Raw genomic sequence first — 24,197 nt, forward strand, 5'->3', positions numbered from 1 at the left:
TCATTATACATTTTAGACATCCATTCTTGCACTGCACAGTTAACCATATCAATATATTGAGCATGGTGATCATATCATGATATGAATAAACATAACAGTTTAATAAATGTAAGGCCTTCTCACGAACCACCCTGAGAATTTCGGGGGGGGGGGGCTTGAGGGGCTGAGTCAAACAAATTCCTCACCTGCCTTGGAGATAATTTTATTGTCTAAAAGCTGGAAGAAGCAACAAGGGGATCAGCTATTCTGGATCTGATCCTAACCAACACTGAGGACCTGGGGCCCATCCAGTCAGTCCCTTTAATACGGGGACTTCCTACAACAAAAAAGGGGCTGTCCAGACGATGTCTTCGGAAAACACAAATTAATTCACAACAACCAGGGAAACCCTGGTTTGTGGCAAATTAATTTGTTAGTGAGTTTATTCTGTGCCTTCAAGGAAGGCGCGGGATAAACCCACTACTTCCACTGTCTGGACTGCAGTCTAGACAGCAGTCCAGCAATTTTCCGGGATAAATTCACCCGGAAAACCGCGAGGACCCCTTTAAAAAGTAAAAAAAAACTTACCAGGCCTCCATTACAGTGTTCCTGCAGCTCTCCCGGAGGGTTGCAATGATGCGCCAGAAAGTGGGGGGGGGGGGGGGAAAGAAAAATTGCTCCTCCCCCCTCCTCTCTTCTGGCGCATCATTGCTATGCATCAGGAGACCTGCAGGAACACTGTAATGGAGGCCCGGTAAGGTTTTTTTTTTTTTACTTTTTAAAGGGGTTTGGGGGGCTTTTGGGGCAGCATGCAGCTCCCAAGGTTGTTTCTGTTGTCCCTGACAGTGAAAGTCATTATCTGAAAATGCTGCTAAATGTACTGGTACTGCTAGGTGGCCTGATTCAAAATTTCAAAATGCAGGATGTAGCTGTAATTAACTGTTTAAATAAACATTCCACAAACAACCAAATACGTAAGCAATAAGTTATAATATTTTTTATTCATGTTAGAATTTCTATCAGTGTTTGAACATTAATGTTTAGAGAGTTTGTACAAATTTCCACTTATGATTTAAAATTGAGAACCACACTAGATTAAAAAAATGGTAAACCTAAAACAGTTCAGAATGACAGAAAACATCCCCACTCTCTTTAACACTGTTAACCTTTTCTTTGTTTGCAAATGGGACTTATCAGGAAAAGTGTGCATTGTATTTATGTCTCAGCAATGTTCCAAAACATAATGGTATCATCATTACATATAAACTCTTTAAAAATATAATTCTGTCAAAAGAATTGAGGACTACTATGTACACTACAAAAATAAATTTTCATATAAATAAATTATATGGCATACTTTTATCTTTGAACTGAAACACAACCCCATTCTCCTGCTAAAAGCAGGCAGACAGTGAGACCCAGTCTGAATATTTTTTCCTTTTAACTCCTTGCTATAAAAAGCTACAAAATGAGTCCTTAATGTAAATGTTATATAATCTCTTCCTATTTAACATTAGTAAGCATTCTATACAAATAAAAATCCCATTAAAAGTAAAAACATAGCTGTAATAGTGTTTCCAATAGAAATAAAATCCCTGCATTGTGTTTGTTATAAACTGGCATGACAAATACTGTAAGAAAACATTCTTATGATACAAAAATATAAATATCAACAACAATTAACATTAAAAAACAAGAAAACCAGCCAGCTACGGAGATCTCCTTTTGCCAATGTGACAAAAAGAGAAAATGGACTATGCTAGACACCCAGGGACAGCACCCCACAAACGGGGGGAAAATCCCCCTCTTTCACACACACAAAGACATGGGAGACTAAGGTGAAGCATCTATTCACCATGAAAGCTCTTCTGACTTTTTCCTTTTCCTGATTATTATTATAATTATTATAAATGAGAAACAACCCAAGAAATATCAATGGCTAACCACCACCATATGGGTAATGAATGACCCATGTTACAGTGAAAGGTAGCCTGCAATTGGTATAACATAGTTTTACTCTAAAATTACTGTATGTAGTTTTAAAAAAAACAATCTCACATGGCATTGGCTTAATTGTATTGGAGATTGGAATTCTTTGAGCAACAAAGTGGATGTAACATGTCAAAATATTGCTTTCTATAATGTGTTATTTTGGGGTAATTGAGGGCATAACAATAGTCCTTTTGAAAGCAATGTAACACTCAGTAATGTTACTTGCCTCGCTTGTGGAGAGGATAGCTTCTAGGCACACTGTAAGGGGATTTCCTCCCCAAACATTAATATTATTGTTTTAGGTGGACTGTATGCCCACCAAAGTAACTAAAAAGGTAACATACATCAATAGGGAGGTAACACAAAAAGTAATATCTTGAGTGCCTTTCAAGACCTGTAACAAGCAACACCACAGCTACTTGTTTAAAAAAATGCAAACGTAATGTTGATGATTCTTTCAAAAAGTAAGTTTCCAAGTTCTATTATGCCACAAAAAGTGTTTATGTTACATAGGAAACTGGACCAGTAGCTTGAACTTTGTTGCTCTACTCAACAGTAGCTTATGTACCACTAAAACAATGACACACCTCTTTCAAATGTAAATTTTAGACAGATGTAAACAACACATCAAAGAATTTTCAAGCTGAGGGACAGAAAGGGGTATACTGATTCACATGTTACAGTGACAGGCATCTAATGGGACTGAATAATCTATGGGCAAAGACTGACCCTGGGAAAGGCATCACTCAATTCAAATAATCTCTGAATTGGAAGAACTAATTGTTGACATCGTCACCTAAGGCCAACCCAATATGGGCCCTTGAAGCATGACCATCTGACCCTGATAGTCACCAAAACTGAACAGACCCTCCCTCCTGTTCTAGCCATGATATCTGATGAGCCCACTGACAGAGAATCCTTTTATCAGGAAAAGAATGTCAGTGTGGTCATTTCCACTCCTAGGGCCACCACTCACTTTGTGGATCAGGTGTTTGGAACTAAATGGTCAGCATATTGATAAACAGAGTTCACAAGCAAATACACCTGGGAATGTCTGCCAAAGACTCAGTAGAACCAGTGGGACTAGCATAAAGGCACTGTTGTTTTTGTGGCAGTTCCTGACGGGCTGCACATGCACAAGAAATGACTTTTAAAACCCACAGCAAAAACATTTAATCCCCCCTTCCCCCCTCTGTAGAAACCCTCACATTACAGCTGAAGTGTATAGAGAAGACCTCTGAGTCTTCGATAGGAAGCACATTTCAGAAGTCTCCCTTGAAGTAACTTCAATGCTCCTATTATGAGAATAAGCCAATCAGGAGCCTGGGATGAGGCTGTAAGTAGCACCTGTTAAACCCCTAAAACACTTCCACTGGTTCTCTATAAGACAGTGGTTCCCAACCTGTGGGTCCCCTGATGTTTTGACCTTCAACTCCTAGAAATCCTAACGGCTGGTAAATGGCTGGGATTTCTGGGAGTTGTAGGCCAAAACACCTGGGACACACAGGTTGAGAATCACTGCTCTAAGGTCTCCTGCGACCCTGCATGGAAGTCTTGCTGTTTTCAATTATGGTAAAAGCAAAAATTGGAGGGTACAAGGCTATAGGCAGAGTCAATCTTGGTGGACTGTGAAGACCAAGAAGCAAGAGGCGCAATCTTGTTTCACGTGAGCCACTGATTGTACACTGGAGTGGCACATGAGTGACTACTTAGATAGATGGTATTCATTCCAGTGGAGCATATGTTGAAAGTTCACCATATCCCATGCTCCACAAAGTCATTAGAGTAACAAGCTCACACAGCACCCTTTCTCCCAAATCCACACACAGCCACACCTGCTTCATTCACCAAGGTTAGCACACTCCTCTTCATGAATGCTCATTAAAAAACAAATCAGAAAGAGAAAAAAATTATTATCACGCATAGCGTGTTTGAAAATTAAAAGAAACATTTCATACTACCACAGGGTTGTGATATGAAAAAAATTAAAATACTTTACATACATACCACACACACACGCGCGCGCACACACCCCTTTACAAACAAAATCCTAATACATTAGCAATATTTGCATAGAATTATACATGTAAATTATACAATATTTAAGCAGCGCAACATATGCTGAAATTTACGACTAGGATTAAGCTTACTTGTGGCACAGAAATCAATGTACAATAAGTACAGAGCACAAACAATAGTCCCCACTCTGTTAAAAAGGAGTTAAAACAACTCCAGATTATACTACATTACATGGTTCCTCTGGTATATTACACATGTGTACATCTTTTAAATATTTATAGAATTATCTCACAAAATAATACAATAGGTTACAGTAATGGGGAACTGTTGTCCTGATGCAGCATTGTCCTTTCCATAACTTCAAGCAGTTTCTCTTCAAGCAGTTCTGGAAAGAGGAGGTTTCCCATCTTTGGCCTCTTCTTTGCTTCAGTTATTTCCCTGTACAAATAGAGACAAAAAAAGGAGTCCCACTGTTCAGCTAAAGTTCAGCAAAGATAAATAAATCACCTCAGCCCCAAGCCATCTGACAAGTCCTGCAATTAAAAGCCATGTGGCCTAGGCTCTTTTTCCCCAGTAATGTCAGTGGCTTCCTGTGACCACTGGTTTAAATAGTCTTTTTTTTAAAACACCCAAAGGTTTTGTGCATTTTAGTGTTTCAGTTTTTAGATATCTAAATCATCATGAAGCTTTGTCCAAGGTTACAAATGACAGATGCAAATCAGCGTTTTCTCACATTAGTACAACAAGAAAGGAAAAGAGCACCATTAAAATGTGAGCCCTGAATTTCCCTGAGTTCATTACTCAGAAAAGGAATCACAGGGAGTTGAGTACAAACATAGGTCTACGGCAAAGTTTGCCAAGCTATGCCTATCTAGGTTTTTCATGGATGCCTCTGATGAAAACAAGTTCTAACATCATTAAATTTATCTAACAGCAGGACGTTTAGATCAAGGAAGAATCCTATCCTGCAATCCCGGAAAACAGTTGATTTTTGCTCAGCTGTTTTTGCACCAGGATTCAGTTTCAAGAGCATGAGCCTCAGGCTCAAAACCTCTCTCCTTCTCCCCAGCAGAGTTCAAGGAAAACAGAAACATTTGCTTCAGTTTTCAACTAATTGTGGTTTTTCATTACATCTGGACCTGGACAAGCTCTCATTACGGCTCAATATGCTTTACGACAACAATTGAATCCTAACCACTGTTAATGAACATGCTTGCTTAGTAAACCATCATTAACATTAACCACGGTTCCTAGTTCAGATATTACAAGCTTTAGTTGAAAGTAGAATAATGTACATTCACTCTCCTTAAAACTACATAGGCATAGGAGAGGAGAAAGCAAAATGCTTAAGGCTGAAACTTATTCACCAGTTGTTAGGAACTTTGGGAGCTGAAGTCCAAAACAGAATCTTTATGACAGGAGACCTCAGATCAGGTGTGGAAACACCCTGTTTTGGATTTAATCAGCAAGCCTCAGGTTCACATGGAATGCTGAAGCTTAATTTATTATGACTCCATACAATCTATCTTATATATACAGTGCTACTGTGTTTCTCCAAAAATAAGACACTGTCTTATATTTATTTTTCCTCAGGAAGACACACTATGGCTTATTTTCAGGGGGTGTCTCATTAAGTATGGTACAACAATCTACATTTATTCAAATATAGTTAAGTCGCCTTCTTCTGGAACATCATCTTAACTCTCCAAACCTGGAATTCCATCCTGAATTTCTTGCGACTCCATTTCCTTTAGAACAGTGGTGCCCAACCTTTGGGCCTCCAGGTGTTTTGGATTTCATCTCCCAAAGTTCCTAACAGCTGGTGAGCTGGCTGGGATTTCTGGAAGTTGAAGTCCAAATACCTGGAGGCCTAAAGGTTGGGAACCACTGCTTTAGAACGATTGGTCTGAATCTTTTATGTTGAGCAATAGAGCTCTCATTAAATGAGTAGCTCTTATCCATGTAACCTGCTTGGAGAACATTGGCAACAACATTGTCAGTGATTTTATCCCTTGTTGATGGGACTGCCCACATCTCTCCAATCATCTCTGAGATAGCAGCTGCCATGATGGAGCAGATGAGAAGGGCTGCCCGTCTTCTTTACCACTCTGCACTGGTATGCTGCATAACCATGCCTATCACTATATCTTATTTTTGGTGTATGGCTTATATTGTGCAAATCCTTAGAAATCCTGCTACACTTTATTCTATGGGTATGTCTTATTTTCGGGGAAACAGGGGAGTTAGAGAGATTGTTGTATCAATTCAATGAGTTACTCTCTCTCCAGTGAGTAATGCAACAACCTGAAGGTGGAGGGAGCAATTACTGACAGAACAGATTACTTTCCCCAAAACTTCTAGTTGTAAGCTATACTTATTAAGGCTATAAGCTACAGTCAGCTTCCAAGAAAAGCAAACTGACTTTACCTTAATCTGCATTGTTGCCACGAGTCCTTTCTTCACATTCAACATCTTGCAGTTCTATTACTTCTACTTTAGAGTTCCTCCTCTCACACCGGACATTAAAAGGCACATGAGGGTCCTCAAACTGTCCGTGATCGGTTTCATGGTATCCCTCATAGGATGGAAAACCTCCTCCACGCGTACTGTGGCTGTGCGCAGCAGGATGTACAGCCACAGTAACTGAAGCCGAGGCAGTCACAGTAGTGATAGGCTGGCAACATGGTGGCACTGTAGCCCCAGCGGCAGTAAAGGCTGGGTTCCTGATATTCTGCGAACGAGTCCTCTGGCCACAGCAGTCCCTATTACTAGGGCAGGAACGCCCTTCAGTAGAAGCTTCAAAGGCATCCCTGCGTGGCCGATAAGGGGGCGGCCGGAGTCCTTCCCTTGGTTCTCTTTTGGGTTTCTTGTTTTGATGCCACGTTTGTTGTGATCCAGGCTCTTGGCTGATCTGCAATCCTGGATTTGTCTGATGATACCGCTTCTCTGGCTGGATCACCTGGAAAGAAAAGGGGCATCAAGCTCTTTTCTCTGAGATAATAAAAGTACATTGTTTGCAGCTACTTCAGGAGCTAGAGCTTTTGACATTGTGGAAAACATTTTAAGCCCATTTAGGGGGCTGTTTGTATAAATGAGCAAACAGTAATGCATGCTCCAAACTCAGCCTGTCCAGTCCATTCTTTCCCTTCTTTTGAAGAAAATTCTGAAAAGTAGACAGGATTACATTTTGCTGAGTCTAAGTGCAAAATTACATACAAATGGGAATCTTAATAATGTAAGGCTTTTGATCACATGGAGCTCTATAATCACATTGAAGTGAATGTTGAAAACGGGCCTTTTCAGACCTTTCATTTCAAATTGAGAAGTAGAGGGGAAGGGACAGGTCATGAGCTTATATCCATAGCTCCCTTTACAATGCTTAAAATAAGAAAGGTTTGTGATTTCTGAAAGTGTTAATAAGGATAAAAGGCTATCCTCGCTCTAATGTGTGTATGTGTGATGACACTACCTATTTATCTGTGTTTTTCAAGAGGATGAAATGTGAAAACAGATACATAATCCTGCAATATCTTCTAAATACTGCTGGTCTTTGGCAAAAGCTTTAGCTCAGCAACATTATCTACCCAGAAGGTTCACAGGTTACTTTGATGTAGGAATCTGTATTTTTGGGACTGTGTGAAAAGTGTGACACAGAGCAGCCATATAAATCAAACAACAATGATCAGTTTAAAATATTTAGGGGTCTACTTAATTTTTTCACATCAGAAAAAGAATCTTAGATGCTTTGGTTATTTCACAATATGATATAATTTAGAACAGCATTGATATTCAACACTTAAACTCTTTTGTCACTTGCTACAATTTCTTATCTTTCTAAAAGCAGACTTGTTTGCATTCATTTGTTTATTTAACTAATTTTTTTATAGCAGAGGTGAGAGATAATCTCATTCATTGTCTTTTTAGTGGGAGACCATGGCATCATAGCAATCCCAATGCTGTCCATCTATTCCATTGGGAATTCATTTTGTTATCAGAAGAAATTACATGAATGTTCCTGGATATGACCATAAGCACCAAGGTTAGTGCAAGAGAGGAGGCGGCAACCGGACAGGAGCAGACTTTCTTTTTCTTCAGAAGCAGACTAGAGGCCCATCCAGAGAGGCCCAAAATGCAGAACCTGCCTGGGTTTTTACCAGAGGGATACAAACGACACCTCCAGTAAAAACCTATTAATCCGGAATAATCTAAGTTATTCTAAATTAATTAAATGCCTCATTAGATACAGGCATACCTAAAAGGCTCACATCAGGTTGGGTATTGGGCCTGTAGGGATTCAATTCCAGGTAGCCCTGAAACTACCCGGGAGTGAGTTCTCATTTGCCATCCTGAACCTTTTGGGCTCCTGGAGCCCAAAGGTCTGGGATGGCGCCCACCCCCTCCCCTCAAACTCTAAAAAAAACCCCAAGAAATAAAGTTAAACTTATCTGGCTGTCATTACATTCTTCCTCGCTCCTGCCTGGAGATGGGCAGGGGGTGGGGGAGGAGGAATGTAATGAAGGCCAGGTTTATTTTTAGGGGTTATTTGGGGGGGGGGGGGTTGGGGGCACTGCCAGTTTTTTGGGGGGAGTGGGGACAAAATTCAGCGCCAAAGCGGGTTTCTAAAACTCGCTTTGGCGCAGATTTTTGGGCTGTGTGGAAGCGCCCTAGGAGAGAACCAGGGATATTAGGAATCTCTCCCTTGGCCAAAAAACTGACTGTGGAATACAAACCTTCGCAATACTCCATGGGAATAAATGACACTCTGAACCCACTGGATTTGCTCCTGAGCAAACACAGGACAGTGCAGTCAAATGGTCTTTAAAACATAGACCCAGAGTTTCTGCCTTCCCTTTTTGTCAGAAAGCATTCCTTTAACTCTGTGAGCTTTCTATGTCACAGAGCTCCTTTGACCCTGTTGATGTCCTTAATTAAAGGGGTTTTGCTCTTTAAATCCAGATCTATCAGTAAGCAAACACCATCAAACATACTGGATGCAAACAATGACACTATGAAGGGTTGGGTTGTGACTATTATGAAGGGACCCCACATTTCAGAATTTCCAAACATGATAATAGACAACAAACCCCCAGAAGCAATCAAGACACTTTCCAGAACCATTCGTCTTCTAAAGCAGACCATCTTAATTATTTCCCCACTTTTGAGGAGTCTCCGCAAGTTTAAATCCAATAGCATCTTGAAGAGCCCTGATTTCCTACTCCTGGTGTAGCAGGAGGATAACAAAAGAGGAAAACATATGATTTCAATTACTTACTGAAGATCTGGCAAATACTGGATTTTCAGTTGCTTCAACAATTACTTGACGGACTGGAGCACCCGTTCTTTGCGTGGCCTCATACTGATGAAGCTCTTCGCTGATTCCTGATACTGTGGTCTGAGAACTGTACTCAGAATCAGATGAATCTGACCCATTTTGCATATGAGTTGGTGGTATGGCAAACCTCACAGTGCTTGGAGGTGGCTCAAAAGTAGGAGTTGGCAATGTACTCCTTCCATTGACTGGAGAAACCTGAGAACGATAGTTTAAAAACCCTTAGTGGAGACAAGTAAAACAACCCTGTACTGTTTCTTAGGTTTTGGAACAACAGACCAATCCATAGAATAAAACTGCTCCAACAAAACTTCCAGTGTTGAAAAATCATCTCTATTATTCCCTGCTACAGAGTTCTTGCCTAACACTTCTAGATGTTTTGGGAGTGCTTGAATCCCTCATGCTCAGTGGCTAAGCTGCAACCTAAACACATCTGGCAGATGTCAAGAATGAATGGAAGTTGTACCCAAAGGCTGAAGCAGACATTCTAACCCAAAGCATCAAGATGAACACAGCCTTTTCATTTCCCCTTAAGTGAATGCCCTAGCCAGCCAAACAGCAGTTTCCTGTTTCCTTTTGTGAGATAAATTTTAGTAGGCATATAGCAGAGCATTACTATACCCTAAAAGAGAAGAGTGAAGCATCTGCCTGCAATAAACTTAGTAACACTTAATGGGCTGTGGCATCCCCTAATAGGTGTATAGTAAGACCCTGTAACCATGCAACCCAGTGGTTCCCAACCTTTGGTCCTCTAAATGTTTTGGACTTCAACTCCCAGAAATCCCAGCTGTTAGGAATTGTGGGAGCTGAAGTCCAAAACACCTGGAGGATCAAAGGTTGGGAACCACTGATGTAACCCATTTCCATTGTTTAACTTACCAATGCCTGGGGAAAAATAGTTTCTCTATCAATTTGCTAGATATTATGGTATGCTTTCCTTGGAAATTCCCATAGAGTATACTTCCTTAGGTTCTCTAGGAACCTCTTAGTTCTGCAACACAACTGTATTGTATGCTGGGATTGGAAATCAGGTATTTCATGGCATTCAGTCATACCGCAGTTTCAGGTAGCCACATTCTGACTTGGAACGTTTTCCCTGCTGATATGGGGATCTTAAACCTGATGCATTTTAAAGGTTTGCAGCCTATAACTTACAAGCAATAATTGTATATTTAAATCACATGTAATTTTACTAATAATATTACAATATAATCTTATAGTACAATATAGTAATATATAATGCTTATATTGTACTATGTTAATAATATAATATATTGTAAGGGGGGGGGGGATAATTGTAATTTCCAAGGAGCACAATACTGACCTCAGGATATGGTCCAAACAGGGAAAGTAGAATGGGAAGTAGCACCAGTCCGTTCAAAGCACCCAAGATGGTTAAAATGGCCAAAACAGCAAAGAAATATCTGAAATATTTTAATATATTAAAAGTTAAAAAGCAGACTGTGTAATAAATATTAAAATAAAAAAACAAAATTTTAACTTATTTTTTCACACTCACAAAATGGTGAACAACCATAGCATTAAAACTGTTTTTGTTTAGCATGCAACTTTGTTTCACATGCAGTTTCTTTCTTTTTACCTTTTGGATTAGAGAGGCTACATTCCACAAGTGTTAGTTCAAAAAAAGAAAAAAGAAAAGAAAAAGGAAAAAAACATGTTAATTTACCAGAATCTTGCAGCATGTAATGTTATTTATGAATGTGTTACACAAACACAAAAATATGGAATGTGAATTGAATGACTGAGCAGATTGAAAGCACAAATACAATGAAAGGGGCGCCCATTAGTGAAAACCCAGCAGAAGCAAACAAATGAAGTGAAGGGTGTAGAATTTAAACAATTTAGCCTAGAAGGAAAAAGAAGTCCATTTCTCCCAGCAGCTAATCCACTGTGAAATGCTTCTGCATCTAACAGCAGAATCTCTAATTAAATCTCTAGTGTATCAGGTAAGGCTTTCCCTTGCCATTCATTAATCACAACTTTCCGCCTTGAATTCTGTGAGTTCCAGTTTTAGCAAATAGCTCAAATTGCAACCTTTTTAGACACAGGAACCAGCTTTTTGCAAAGAAAATGCAGGGCATTCTGTCCGTAAGCCTAAGCATTGTACTGAGTAAGCGCACCCTACAATGGCAGAGCTGCATTGCAGGCTAATCTTTTGTTGAACAATTTAGCATCTCTGAATGCTCTTGTTTTGTGTCAGCCAATTCAAACATAAAGGCCGAAGCACTATGGAAGAAGAGGAGAGTGCACAAGTGGTTGTCCTTTCCCACCATTGAGGGCTAAGGTCTGGTATCCTTCATGAATAGGACGGTAAACCTGCCAGCGAGAGGAAAGCCTTACTGGATAGTATGGGTGGGGCGGGGAGGCATGGAAAATAGAGGCTACGTTCCAAGATGCATTTTATAGCTAATGGATTTGGAGACTTGGATCTTAGGAAACAGTCTGAAGGTGAAAGGGGAAGATGGGGGCAATCCCTCTGCCAATGCCTCTGCTGACTACATGTTTAAACAGGAAATACTCATGTGATCAGATCTATCAACATGGAAAGCTAAACTATCATCCTGCTACAGTAGGATTACATCTGGGAATTTCTGGTCTGCATTAGCAAAAAAGCAGAGGGAAAGTCAACAAACTAATCTCCTACCCTAATGTAAACGAACAGAGCTTTATACTGGGAAACACCATCAACAAGAGGCACTGGAGACATTTGCATCTCATCAGTCTAGCTCTAGAATAAACAGGCTGATTATAGATCTGACCACTCTGAGTATACAAAACTTCGATTCAGACATGATGTTGGGCTAAAAACCAATCCCTCTCCGGAAGTTTGGGGCCTTCCTCAACCTTGAAACAAAGCCTAAGCTTTGCTCATTAGCCATAGATCCTTACTTTAAAAAAACCAGGAAAACAAAACAAAACAAAACTCAGATTCTGCTAGACAATAAAACTGAAAAGCAAAAATGAAGTTTTGAAGTGCTACAATACGCAGGCCCGTAGCCAGGATTTTGGTATGAGAGGGGCTGGGATTTTGGTTTGGGGGGGGGGGGCTGAGTATGAGTGGGAGAGGGTCTACCCTAGCAAACCTTTTGTATCTTTATCCCAATGCCCCCATGCATATGGGATATATTGAGCATGGTGATCAGATCATGATATGAATAAACATAACAGTATAAACAATAATTATAAGGACTTCTTGCGGACCACCCTGAGAATTTCGGAGGGGGGGGCTGAAGCCCCTCAAGCCCCCCCCCCCCCGGCTACATGCCTGACAATACTGATTTTTATTTTATAGCAAATCGCGAACTGTTAACTAAGCGGAATAGTAGCTGTAAAAAACTAAAGCACTGGAAATTAAAACACTAGGAACATGAAGTATCCAGTTTGTGTAGAATGTAAGCACAATAATCAATTCTGAAATGGTATTTCCCGACCCTAATTGGGGTCCCCTTAGCTCAATTGTAGGATCCCGAAAAAATTGGCAACAGTAAAAGTTTTCTGAACATCACCTAGTGGCTATTTTAGACATTTACACAAATCTGTTTTCCACTGTTTACAGTGGACTATGCCAAAGATGCTTCAACTGTATTACATAAAAAGAAAAATCTGCCTATTTAGCATGCCTTGCAAATACTAATTTGTTATCAGTCGGTGTCTGATTTTATACCTGTTTTATATGTCTATATACCTGGGGTCACAAACATTTCTCTGGCCCAAAGGGGTCTTGAGTGGAAAAGTTTAAGAAGCTTTGTTCCAGAAGAGGGTGAGGGGATGGCAAATGAAATTCAATTCGACAGAACAGAAAGAACAGTATCTGGTCCTTTATCTGAGCGAAGCTGGCTCAGGAGATGGTGAAAGACAAGCTATGTGAGGCACACAGCTCTCTACCCAACACCTTTCCACTGCTCACATCTGATCTATCTCATCATCTCTTCACCCCACAACTCTTAAAGTATTAAGTGTACAGTGTTAAAGCTTTCTACCCTATAGCCTTGTTTCAGGTATTCTTTTAACTAAATATACGAGGGACGAATGGGTTAGCTCTATTTTTTCTGGCATTGCTGTCCTCAGAGGAAAAGTGACGTATGCATGAAGGCTCTGCACTCAATTCTACACCTTGATTTCACTGGCTTGAATGGAGAGCCTCCATGCAAACAAAGCGTTCTCTGCTGATGACAGAAAGGGTTAGCAAATAGTTAGCATGATCCCCTTCCTTACATTTTTAGTTAAAACTAACAAAAATACACAATCAAGCCTTTTCTCACTTATTTTCCTTATAAGCACAGAGACCTAGGTCCAATTTTGGATCTACTGGAAGTTTCTGTTCACATGGGAGGGAGGGGACTATTTACAATTGGTTCTACCTTGGACTGAATGTAGAAGAAGAGCATGAATTCATAAAGTTTTGAGAAACTGCTATATTATCTTTCACTGTCATCCTCTGTATGAGTGTTTTACAGGCTTTACCTTTTGTGTTGAAGGATACCTTTTTCATTTATCAGTTTAAATTTTGTCAGCTCACAGAGCCCTTTTTACCTGTGTTTCTTACCTACTCACATACCTAAGCTTTGTATATTGGCTATGCAATCCCACAAAGGAATAGTGTCGCCTTTCTACCCAACATCTTTGCAAAGACTGTCGGAAGCAAAAGAGAATCTATTCCATCACCCCCTAAATTCCCCCCACAGCAATGGGAGTGGGGTGGGGTTGGGGTGGACTTTTTAAAGACTTCTATCTGCCAAAACCATATTCTTAATTAAATCCACAAGAAAAGAGGCTCCCTTCAGCTCCAAACAGAAATACCTTCGGGCTCCACTTTATGGATTTTATGTTACCCTCTGTGATGTTGTAAAAGTGCCTGCCTTCTCTTATTTTACACTGGACATTTTATTTTGGTCAGTCAAACTTTGCCATAAACTTCAATCAGGAAGAAAGGAAAAAGCTAGGGGGTTCGGTTTCAGGATGTTTATACATTTCTAGGCTTTTCCACTCAAAACATTCCTGCATGTAAATAGTTTCAAAGAGTGGTTAGGTTAAAGGTCACGCCCAGCTAGCCACTGGACAATGCTGGCTCTTTGGGAGTAAATTTATGTGGCTATTGAGCAAACTAGAAGGCTTTCTGGCTTGGAACCAAAATTTTCAGGAAGAAAATCCAGGGCTTGAAATGGGAGCTCATCAAATGGAAACAGCAGTTAATAAGCAGAATGAAAGTAGAATCATGAGATAAGAAAGCACAGCACATTATGCAAGGCATTATGTCAGCAAGTAGAAGGAAATGCACAACAGCACTCGCATGAAAGAAATCTCATTTGACTGCTATTTTGACACTGGGGTGCCCCAACACAGCTACACGCCCAAGTGTAATCCAACCGAAACAGTTTCTTAATCACATATCACATTATCCAATTGCAAGAGCCTTTGACCAATCAGATAAATGAGATTCCAGGAGTTCATGTTTTCAATCAAGCAGAGTGAGGCAAAATGCACATCTGATTTACCTGACAATAAAGTCAAACTCAGATCCTGCAAGCATTAAGACACCAAGCAGTGTAGACACAGCTCCATCCAACACAGGTGCAAACATGTGCTCTAAAGCAAGGACAGCCCTGTGATTCTTGTCTCCCATTGCAGTCAGAAATGCCTAAAAAAAGAATGAGGTTCATGCCATCAGATTAGTGCATACAACTCATGGCAATACTTTGTTTCCTAATGAAGAGAAAAAGCAGCACAATCTAAATAACTCAACTGGCAATTTCTTACTATAGATACATTGTCTCAATTTTTCCAAATCAATAAACTCCAGGATATGACATTAAGGTTCTAACTAAAAATCTATAGATTTTGATCTCTTGAAGGGAAAATGAAACAGCAAAACATTTTAAGCAAAACATTAATATACAAATAGTCACAGACATTATATAGGTATCACTGAGGCAAACTGTAACTTCATCATAAAATGAATGGCATGTGCAACATATGGAAAAAACAATGTATTACAATACTGGCATTGGCTAGATATTAAGTATCGATGATTTCTCTTAAATTCTGGAGATTACACACAAAATTTACTACATCTGAGTAGTAGATCCAAATGTGATATATTTTGGTTAGTATTAGAATCATAGAATCATAGAATAGTAGAGTTGGAAGAGACCTCATGGGCCATCTAGTCCAACCCCCTGCCAAGAAGCAGGAAATCGCATTCAAAGCACCCCCGACAGATGGCCATCCAGCCTCTGCTTAAAAGCCTTCAAGGAAGGAGCCTCCACCACAGTCCGAGGCAGAGAGTTCCACTTCTGAACAGCCCTCCAGTGAGGAAGTTCTTCCTGATGTTCAGGTGGAATCTCCTTTCCTGTAGTTTGAAGCCATTGTTCCGCGCCCTAGTCTGCAGGGCAGCAGAAAACAAGCTTGCTCCCTCCTTCCTATGACTTCCCCTCACATATTTGAACATGGCTATCATGTCTCCTCTTAGCCTTCTCTTCTGCAGGCAAAACATGCCCAGTTCTTTAAGCCACTCCTCATAGGGCTTGTTCTCCAGACCTTTGATCATTTTAGTTGCCCTCCTCTGGACGCTGGTATTCTCGGATTCTCTTCTTTTTAGCCACTTGCATAGATTCACTTATGTAACCGTATAGATGTCCAAATGCTGCCTGTGTTTTATGATTTAACATGCATTTAATAGTTTTAATTTATAGTTATACATCACTGTTGATTTTTTGTTTTGTTTTTCAGATGTATGTTTGGCACTGAAGTTTGCCATGCTTAGGTTGGAAACTGCTTTGAGTCCCCCTGGGGTGAGAAAGGTGGTATATAAATACAGTAAATAAATAAATTAAAATACATGCTCTTGACTACACTTACCAAGGCAATATGAACAGTAAACTCCACTCCAATTCCAACAGAAGCAATCAAGATGACAACAGGCACAGCACTCAGCTTTATTCCAATAAGACCCATCATGCCAAACAGTTCCACTGTCATCAGAGCCAGCACCACAACCTTAAAAGCATTTAAAAAGTTGTCAGCAAATTTAGTGGAGGTGGAAGCAAACTGATGTGCATTTTAAAAAATGTAAATCTTGCTTTACTGAATTAAATGTATATGCCTTTGGAAATTGCAGTTTAACCATTTCCTTTGAAGCCAAATAGTAACTAAGTAAAACATTTTCATTTTTCTTTGAATTTGGCAATGCAAATGAAATCATGTTGTCTATTGTCTTCTTCTATCTAACATTCCACTTCTAGTCTGAGTATAGTGACAAATCCAAGTAAAGCTGCAAGACTTAGGCTCCCCTTTTCCCCACTCTTTTGACCAAATTATAGAGCTAAGTGAAGATGACTCCTCAGTAATTAATACATAGGAAACAGAGAATGCTGCAATCAGATGAAAGGTATCAAGTTACGAAGGGCCTCTTAGCTTTGAAGAACTTGGAGGGATCTGCTTGGACAAACCAAACAGTAAAAGTTAAGGGGAGGTTTTGAATTTTTTAATTCTTTCATCTTCTTAGTATTTAAAAAAAGACTGATGTGAGAGGGGAATAACAAAATATGTACCAAAACAAAGCAAAAAAAAAAAAAAAAGGAGGGTGGGAGAGTCCTGAAGGCTCTTGTTAAAAAGATAAATTCACTTTCTGTAAACAAAGCCAACCTCCTGTAGGCAAGTACAATAAATTATTTTATAAGCTAATGACTCATGAATGATCATATACACAGCACATGTCTTTTGAAAGCTATTCTAGACTAAACATTTACCTTTTAACATACCTGCTGTACAAGTCTATAGGCCCCCAAACTGGTAATTGCTTTCTGCCTTTACTCTTTTATAAGCTATGGAGAAGTTCGTAATGTTTAGAAGTAATAACAGCAACATTCCAAGTGGAAAGAATGCTTACATACTGAAAGATGTCCAGAGCATATAAAAGTCTAGTCGATACAAATTATGTTTACCATTTTATTTCTCCTACACACTGTGGCCCTGCACTGAACTTTCCTCCCACATCCAACCCAGTGCTAGTAAACCTGTAGCTTGATGACAATTTTTGACAAGGATAATCTCATGAGAAGGTAGCACAAGGTATATCATAACACAAAGTCAAGTGCTGGGGGGCTCTGGTGCTTTATATAGTGCAGTTGGGTCTGGACAACATATACCAGACAAGTGTCAGGGGAGACCTTGACTTGGGGGATTCTTCACAAAGGTCCTTTGAAAACTTTTGAGATTTGGTTATTTTAAGAAGTTGTACAAGACTGACCTATGATTCATAAGCCATATAAATGAAGGGCATGAGCTTCATTCCCCAACTAAAAAAAATCCAGCTTAACATAGTTACAAGTTAGGGGGATGGGACACTATCGCTCCCAGAATCCCTCAACCAATATGAGCAGTGATCATGCTGGGAAGGGAGTTCCAGGGATTAGTTTGTTTGTTGGTTTAGTTGCTTTTTTTTTTTTTTTAAAAAAGAAAAACAACTTTTCCAATCTGTAGAAGAAAAATATGGAAGCATAGTTTCCAGAACATAATAAACAAATATTTGCAAAGAGGTTAAAATCATGTCATAGATATTACTTGGCCGTGTACAATTCTATTTTTTTTACAGAAGAACTTCTATTTATTATTTTTCTATGTCTCAAAATGAGTGCAAAAGTTTAGATGCTTTTATTTTGACATTTCAGCTATGAGAGTACTCCAAAAGGACTGAGGCTTTTAAGGCTTCTACCTTTACCATGAACCCTACCCCCTCAAGTTGAATAAATATATCATGAATGATGCAATATGCATACTCCATCAGTAGCCCAGACATAAACAAAACCCTTCCGACTGTAGCAAGAGCTATGCTGAAAGGAATTTGACTTCAACAGAGACTTACAATGATCCCAGCTGTCCAGGGGTTCAGAAGGAAGAGGGCACACACCAGAAACGTGCAGGCCAGGACCACGCTAATGGATAAGAGAAGCCAATGACGAAGGCCAATGTATTGTTCCCAAAAGAGGAATGGATATCCATTTGGGTAACTGGGAACTCCAAGGCTGGTGTAGTTGTTGCATATTGCTCTCACTTTCTCAATAGCTTCCACAAAGTCAGAAGTATCACGCAGTCCGTTGAGGTAGAAAGGAAACTGAGCATATTCAATAGGCTCTGCCTCTGGGACTGGGGAGAAAACAATAATTATAACTCAGTAACTATATTTTGGGAAATAGGCATTGAAGACAAAGGAAAACAGAGATAATGGTCAGCATTTCATCTTTTAAGAACCTCAATGCGAATTTATTTGCCTCAAAAATGCAATTCAGGTTTATCAACAAAATGCAGCATAAACAGTCCTTGGCATTTTGATGAAGTGCAATGTCAGACTGCAAACCCTCTCACTATTGTAGCATGATGTTATGCATCAAGAAGCTATGAGGAAAGCCTCTGAAATACTTCACAGGAAATATAAGCATTCATAAAATCAGAGTCTTTTGTGGATGGAGTGCTGTTTTAATTGTGGCTGGATTTTCAAAAGCTACCAATTTTTGTCAATTTTCTCATATTTTAGCTACAATATTGTGGTATGGTCTAGTGCAGGGGGAAATCCATGGGGGTGACCTATAAATTACTGCACTGGGTGACCCCAGCCCTAGTGACACCATTGAGTGTGAAAGTACTTGAGGTTTTGATATTTTCTTTATTCAAAATTTTAGATTAATTTCAATCACTCTCACTGAGTCACCCAGTACACACTATTCTGATGTGAGGGTGTTACATTTTAAACAACCAAACAGCTAAAAGTGCTGGAATCCCTAGAATAAAAAATAATGCAGTGAAATGGGCCTAACTTGTGTAATCAGTTCATTTTTTTTCATGTCAGAAGCGACTTGAGAACATACTGCAAGTCGCTTCTGGTGTAAGAGAATTAGTCATCTACGGAGATGTTGCCCAGGGGACACCCATATATATTAGCTAGGAAGTTTCTCTCATGTCTCTGCAACCTAGAGCTGACAGACTGGAGCTCACCCCGACTTGCAGATTTGAACCAGCAACCCTCAGGTCAGCACCCCAACCTTCAGGTCAGCAATTCAGCTGGCACAAGGGTTTAACCCATTGCTCCACCACGGCTCCTTGTAAATGGTCATTACATTTGTTAGCTTTTCCCAAGTTACTGAAAATGAGCGTTGGAACTCGTTCTACAGTCAAAGAAAGCTTAAATACTTCCAATTGTCATTTTAGGAAATCAGTTTTTTTTGTCCTTCGGTGATATGGCGTACTCAAATTTTCCATGCTTCTTTTCTTTAACAGGAATGCTAAGTTCACCCTCCACTCCCCCTATGCATTTCTACAAGAAACTCTTGAGTTCCTCCTCTTGTTACTGGTGTGTGTTCTACAGCCTGCAGGGTCATTCAGTTGACTTACTTAACATGATTTGCCCTATTATAATCTCCACTATAAATTTTCATTAAGACAAAACTTGGCCGAGTGCCCAATAACTTTAGGATTCAGATATAAGTAAGCACAATTTGCTTGTTATCCCGTAGTATTTCTAAAAATGCTACCATTTTCTACCTCCACTCTCGCCACCCAATAACCACTAGCCATTCACCCAATAAATTTGGTGTAAAAGCAAATAAAATCAAATTAATAGTGCCCTTCAGAATGCAAATGGGTGACTTTAAGTAAGGATTGTAAGGAAAGAGGATACTCTTGTATACAGATCTCTTTCTCATCTAAACAATTTAGGCAAAATGCAGGTGTTAGAAAATGACCTAATTTGCCAGAAACCTTTTGCTTGCTAGGCTGACAGATTTAGGATAAACATGATATAATTTCCGATGCCTGCATTTGCAAAGGCAGCATATCACGTGAACAGAGGGACTTCCCTTATATATAAAGAGTGTGCCACATTAAAATGAAATGTGTAATGCATGCTTTAGACTTCTGAGATAAACTATTAAAAACTTCATTTTTCAAAATGATGAACGACTGAGGACGTATGGCATTCTTCTACTACATTACACCACCACATCTGTCTCCTGAGTTTTTACAAAGGAACACAATATATTGTTCTGTTTACGGTCTGAGTCCTGTACAGCGTCAACTGACTGAAGAGCTGCTGCGCCTTGAGAGACAGGCTGAGGTACTTATATAAACCATAAGACATTAAAGTGAAATGTTCCTTACTGGTTACTGGCATATAGTCGGCTTTGTCATGGACCCACTCTGGACGGTGGGGACGGATGTTGGCTTGAGAGGCAGCGTAAGCCACGGGATCGTTGCTAACCCAGGCAGTCAGGTAGATGTAGAAAGCCTTTGGGTTAATGATTCCATTTGCATCCACCAGGCGCTGCTTAGCCAGCTGCACAATAGAAAGAAGCATTTCAGTATGGACTGACCTCTAAGGTTCTTGCTCAAATATATAAACACAGAAATCCTAGAATGCATGCCACACTACACAAAATAATTCTTTTGTGGGGAACTTTAGATTTAACAAGGATGATATAGCCAGCCCAGTGCTGACAATCTGGAGGAAAGGACCCAACATTTTTATAGACCCAACTTTTTTCAATCCGTTTTGTATAGCGTAAAGTGCTTTACATACAATTTGTTCAAAAACATTCAATCAGCACAAGGTTCCAGATGAAGATGGAGCCAATTAACCCCAAATTCTTTTTTCAAAAAATGTCTGCAGCCCAGAAGGGAAAATGGCAAAGTTGGAGAAACATATTCAAAGGTGGTTCTGAGGGAGAGGGAGGGGGAAAAGGAAAGGAAAAGAAAGGAATCTGGCAAGAGGCCGATGGACGTCTGTGTGCAGTTAACCTCTGTTGTTAACACTGAAGGAAATGCCACCCAGTAAATGGAGGAGAGCTATAAAAATAAAACAACATCTGTATAAATTTTGCTAACACTTGCCTCCTATGACCTATGTATTCAGAAAATGCCCAGCACAAAAAACCAGATGAGTGCACTTTTGCTGAGGTCACATGGGCAAATGAATTTGGGGAGTATGAATCAGATATAGTCTAAAATTCTGGAACAAAGGGCGTCTTGCCAAATAAATGGGGGCCACAAAATAGAAGGCCTCCGAAGAAATTGCAAATAAGAAGGATTTCTGGTTTCTTATGTTTATTTTTCATTTCAAACTCTTTTTTAAAGTTTGAAAAACAACAGTGACAGCAGTCTTTCTTTTCTAAGGCTGGAATCTAGAGATCTGGTATCAATTAGTCCACAGGATATGCAACAAAGGCAAGTCTTCCAATTGTCTTTGGAACTGCAGAGCACAGATCATGGGCCTGTGGGTGCAGCAGCATGATTCCCCCCCTCTTAATCAGAGGAATACATATCAAGAGTCATAGTCCAGTCACATTTTTTCATAATATGCTCAATGTTGCCTGGGGGAAAAAATTGACTGAAGCAACCAATGAAGGTTTTCTCTTTTGTCTACCCCTTTTCCCCACTAGATGCTTTCATAAGGCCATTAGACTTGACAATATGCTGCATATTGTACAAACAGATGCTTTTCTTTCCCCAAGAACCAATGTTATTTTGATCAAAGTGTTCTGAATTGGAATGTAAGTGAAGATGTTGTTGGATTGCAGTTGCCATCAACCCTAACCAGCAATGGTAGCATTGAGAGATGATGGGAATTCTATTCTAAAAATATTTTTGGGGGGGGGGGGGGGAACATGTTCTCAGCCCTTAATCTAAAAGCAACCATTTGTCTACAGTGGCACCCACAGAACAGCTACTAACAAGATCATTGCACTGATCTTTTCCTACTTGAATTGGAACAGTGATCTACCATTCAAAGATAAATTAAGGATAACACATTGTTCTTTGTTGTTTTCATAAGCCTTCAAGTTGACAATGATTTATGGACACCTCACTATAGGGAGGGTCTTGGCAAGATTTATCCAGGAGAGGTTCGCCATGGTCTTAGAGCAGTGTTTCTCAACCTGGGGTCGGGACCTCTGGGGGGGCCGCGAGGGGGTGTGTCAGAAAACACATATTTCTGATGGTCTTAGGAACCCCTTTAGCAAAAAGGCTGGATGTAGGTAAACTGCAACTCCAGAACTCAATGCCAATGCCCACCAAACCCTTCCAGTATTTTCTGTTGGTTGTGGGAGTTGTGTGTGTCAAGTTTGGTTCAATTCCATTGCTGGTGGATTTCAGAATGCTCTTTGATTGTAGGTCAGGGGTGCCCAAACTTATTTGGCCTACCGCCCCCTTTCCAGAAAAAAATATTACTCAGTACCCTGGAAATTATTATTTTTTAAATTTTAATAGCAAGTAAACAGAAAGATATATATATCTGTGGCCATCACCGCTCCCCTGGATTGCTACAGTACCCAACAGGGGGCGGTGGCGCCCACTTTGGGAATCACTGCTCTAGATATTCTGCACTAGAACTTCCAAAATACCATAGTCAGCCAGTTGGTTTACAGGCTGAAGGTTAAGGTGATCAAAGCAAAGTGTATCAAAAAACAAACAAACAAAAACAATAAAAAAAACAGCACCCAATCTGATGTGTCCAGGTTGCTGCAAAACAGAAATAGTTCCATTCATGTAACTGAATTGCTATAAGTAGAGAGGAGACCAACCTCCACTGAAGCCAAAAGTTTTTTACTAGCAGACAGGGAAAACTACTTGGGCAGGGAGGCTTAAATCACCTCTATCCATGCATGGTAGAACCTCATTCACAGCTTACCCCTAGGCACCTATTGGCAAATAAAAAAGAAAGTAATGCTTCCTTGCTCATTACATAGTTAACGCAATAGCTGATTTAACCCTGACAGAACCTTGCATGAAGTTCCCTCAAATCTTCTCTCAATGCAAGTGTCCCCAAAAGATAAGGGAGTGGAATAGGCTGAAAAACGATGACTAGCATGTTTCTTAATCTGGAAGGAGCTTGTGCAATAACCAAGAGGTGAATCAGCAGAGCACTTTATATGCCAGAATCTACTCATCCAGAAGACACCCTGACAAACCGATCTGCCCAATTCTACACTCAACCAACCACTGCTTTCACCCAAGCACTGAATAGCATAACTTGCTATGGCAGAATCAGGAGGAAGAGGGTGTGGGTGTGTGGAAATAGAGTATGAGAGAAGTGCTCAATGGTCTGACCATTTGGCAGCATTGGGACTTACTCACTGGAAGTGTGCCTGAGATGAGCCATGTTTAATATGGTTAGGCTAGTAATAAACAAAAGTAGTTGAAATTCAATAAAAACGTAATCTATTTATTCTACCATTGATATCTGATCACATCTTCCAAACAAACCCAAGGGCAGTCTACAAAAATTACTGTAAAAATAGCTAAAGCCAATAGACTATATCCAAGTTATTCCTGCCAATAAATAGTAAACCCAATGGGCCTTGTAACTTTTATTTCATTGAATATGCTGTAAGTACAACCAACATCAAATTTAGCCCAAACAGATATACAGTCAGTCCTCAAGTTACAAATAAGATAGGTTCTGTAGGTTTGTTCTCAAATTGAATTTGTTTGAAAGTTGGAACAGGTATATTATGTAAATGTGACACCAGCCATGTGTATGTACGTGTGCGTATATATGTATATACGAAGGAAGATAGACTCTTTTGAACTGTGGTGTTGTAGGAAAATTTTGAGTGCCTTGGACTGCAAGAAGATCCAACCAGCCCACACTCCATGAAATAATGCCCGACTGCTCACTGGAGGGAAGGATATTAGAGGCAAAGATGAAGTACTTTGTCCACATCATGGGAAGACAGGAAAGCTTGGAGAAGAGAATGATGCTGGGGAAAAGGAAGGAAAATGGAAGAGGGGCCAACCAAAAGCAAGATGGATGGATGGTATCCTTGAAATGGAGCCCTCGGTGGCGTAGTAGATTAGTCTCATGACTTGA

General features: G+C 39.9%; 1 protein-coding gene across 4 annotated transcripts in view; it reads right to left on the reverse strand.

Annotated features, from left to right (window-relative positions):
* Nucleotides 1-961: 961 nt before the first annotated feature.
* The window catches only part of ptch1 (patched 1), a 128,941-nt gene continuing 105,705 nt past the window's right edge, over nt 962-24,197 (reverse strand). For 3 of the 4 annotated variants that reach the window (XM_062972081.1, XM_062972082.1, XM_062972083.1), the window contains exons 17-24: nt 20,492-20,666; nt 18,204-18,484; nt 16,199-16,336; nt 14,836-14,978; nt 10,644-10,743; nt 9,263-9,517; nt 6,418-6,949; nt 962-4,428 (exon numbers count right to left, since the gene is read on the reverse strand). In XM_062972081.1, the coding sequence (XP_062828151.1) occupies nt 6,419-6,949; nt 9,263-9,517; nt 10,644-10,743; nt 14,836-14,978; nt 16,199-16,336; nt 18,204-18,484; nt 20,492-20,666 (1,623 nt within the window). In that variant the 3' untranslated portion in view covers nt 962-4,428; nt 6,418. Of the gene's footprint in view, nt 4,429-6,417; nt 6,950-9,262; nt 9,518-10,643; nt 10,744-10,919; nt 10,937-14,835; nt 14,979-16,198; nt 16,337-18,203; nt 18,485-20,491; nt 20,667-24,197 lie in introns of those variants that run through there. The other variant, XR_010003431.1, reaches the window with a different exon arrangement.

The sequence above is a fragment of the Anolis carolinensis genome, chromosome 2 (genome assembly GCF_035594765.1).
Source record: "Anolis carolinensis isolate JA03-04 chromosome 2, rAnoCar3.1.pri, whole genome shotgun sequence".
In the NCBI taxonomy this organism is placed as follows: domain Eukaryota; kingdom Metazoa; phylum Chordata; class Lepidosauria; order Squamata; family Dactyloidae; genus Anolis; species Anolis carolinensis.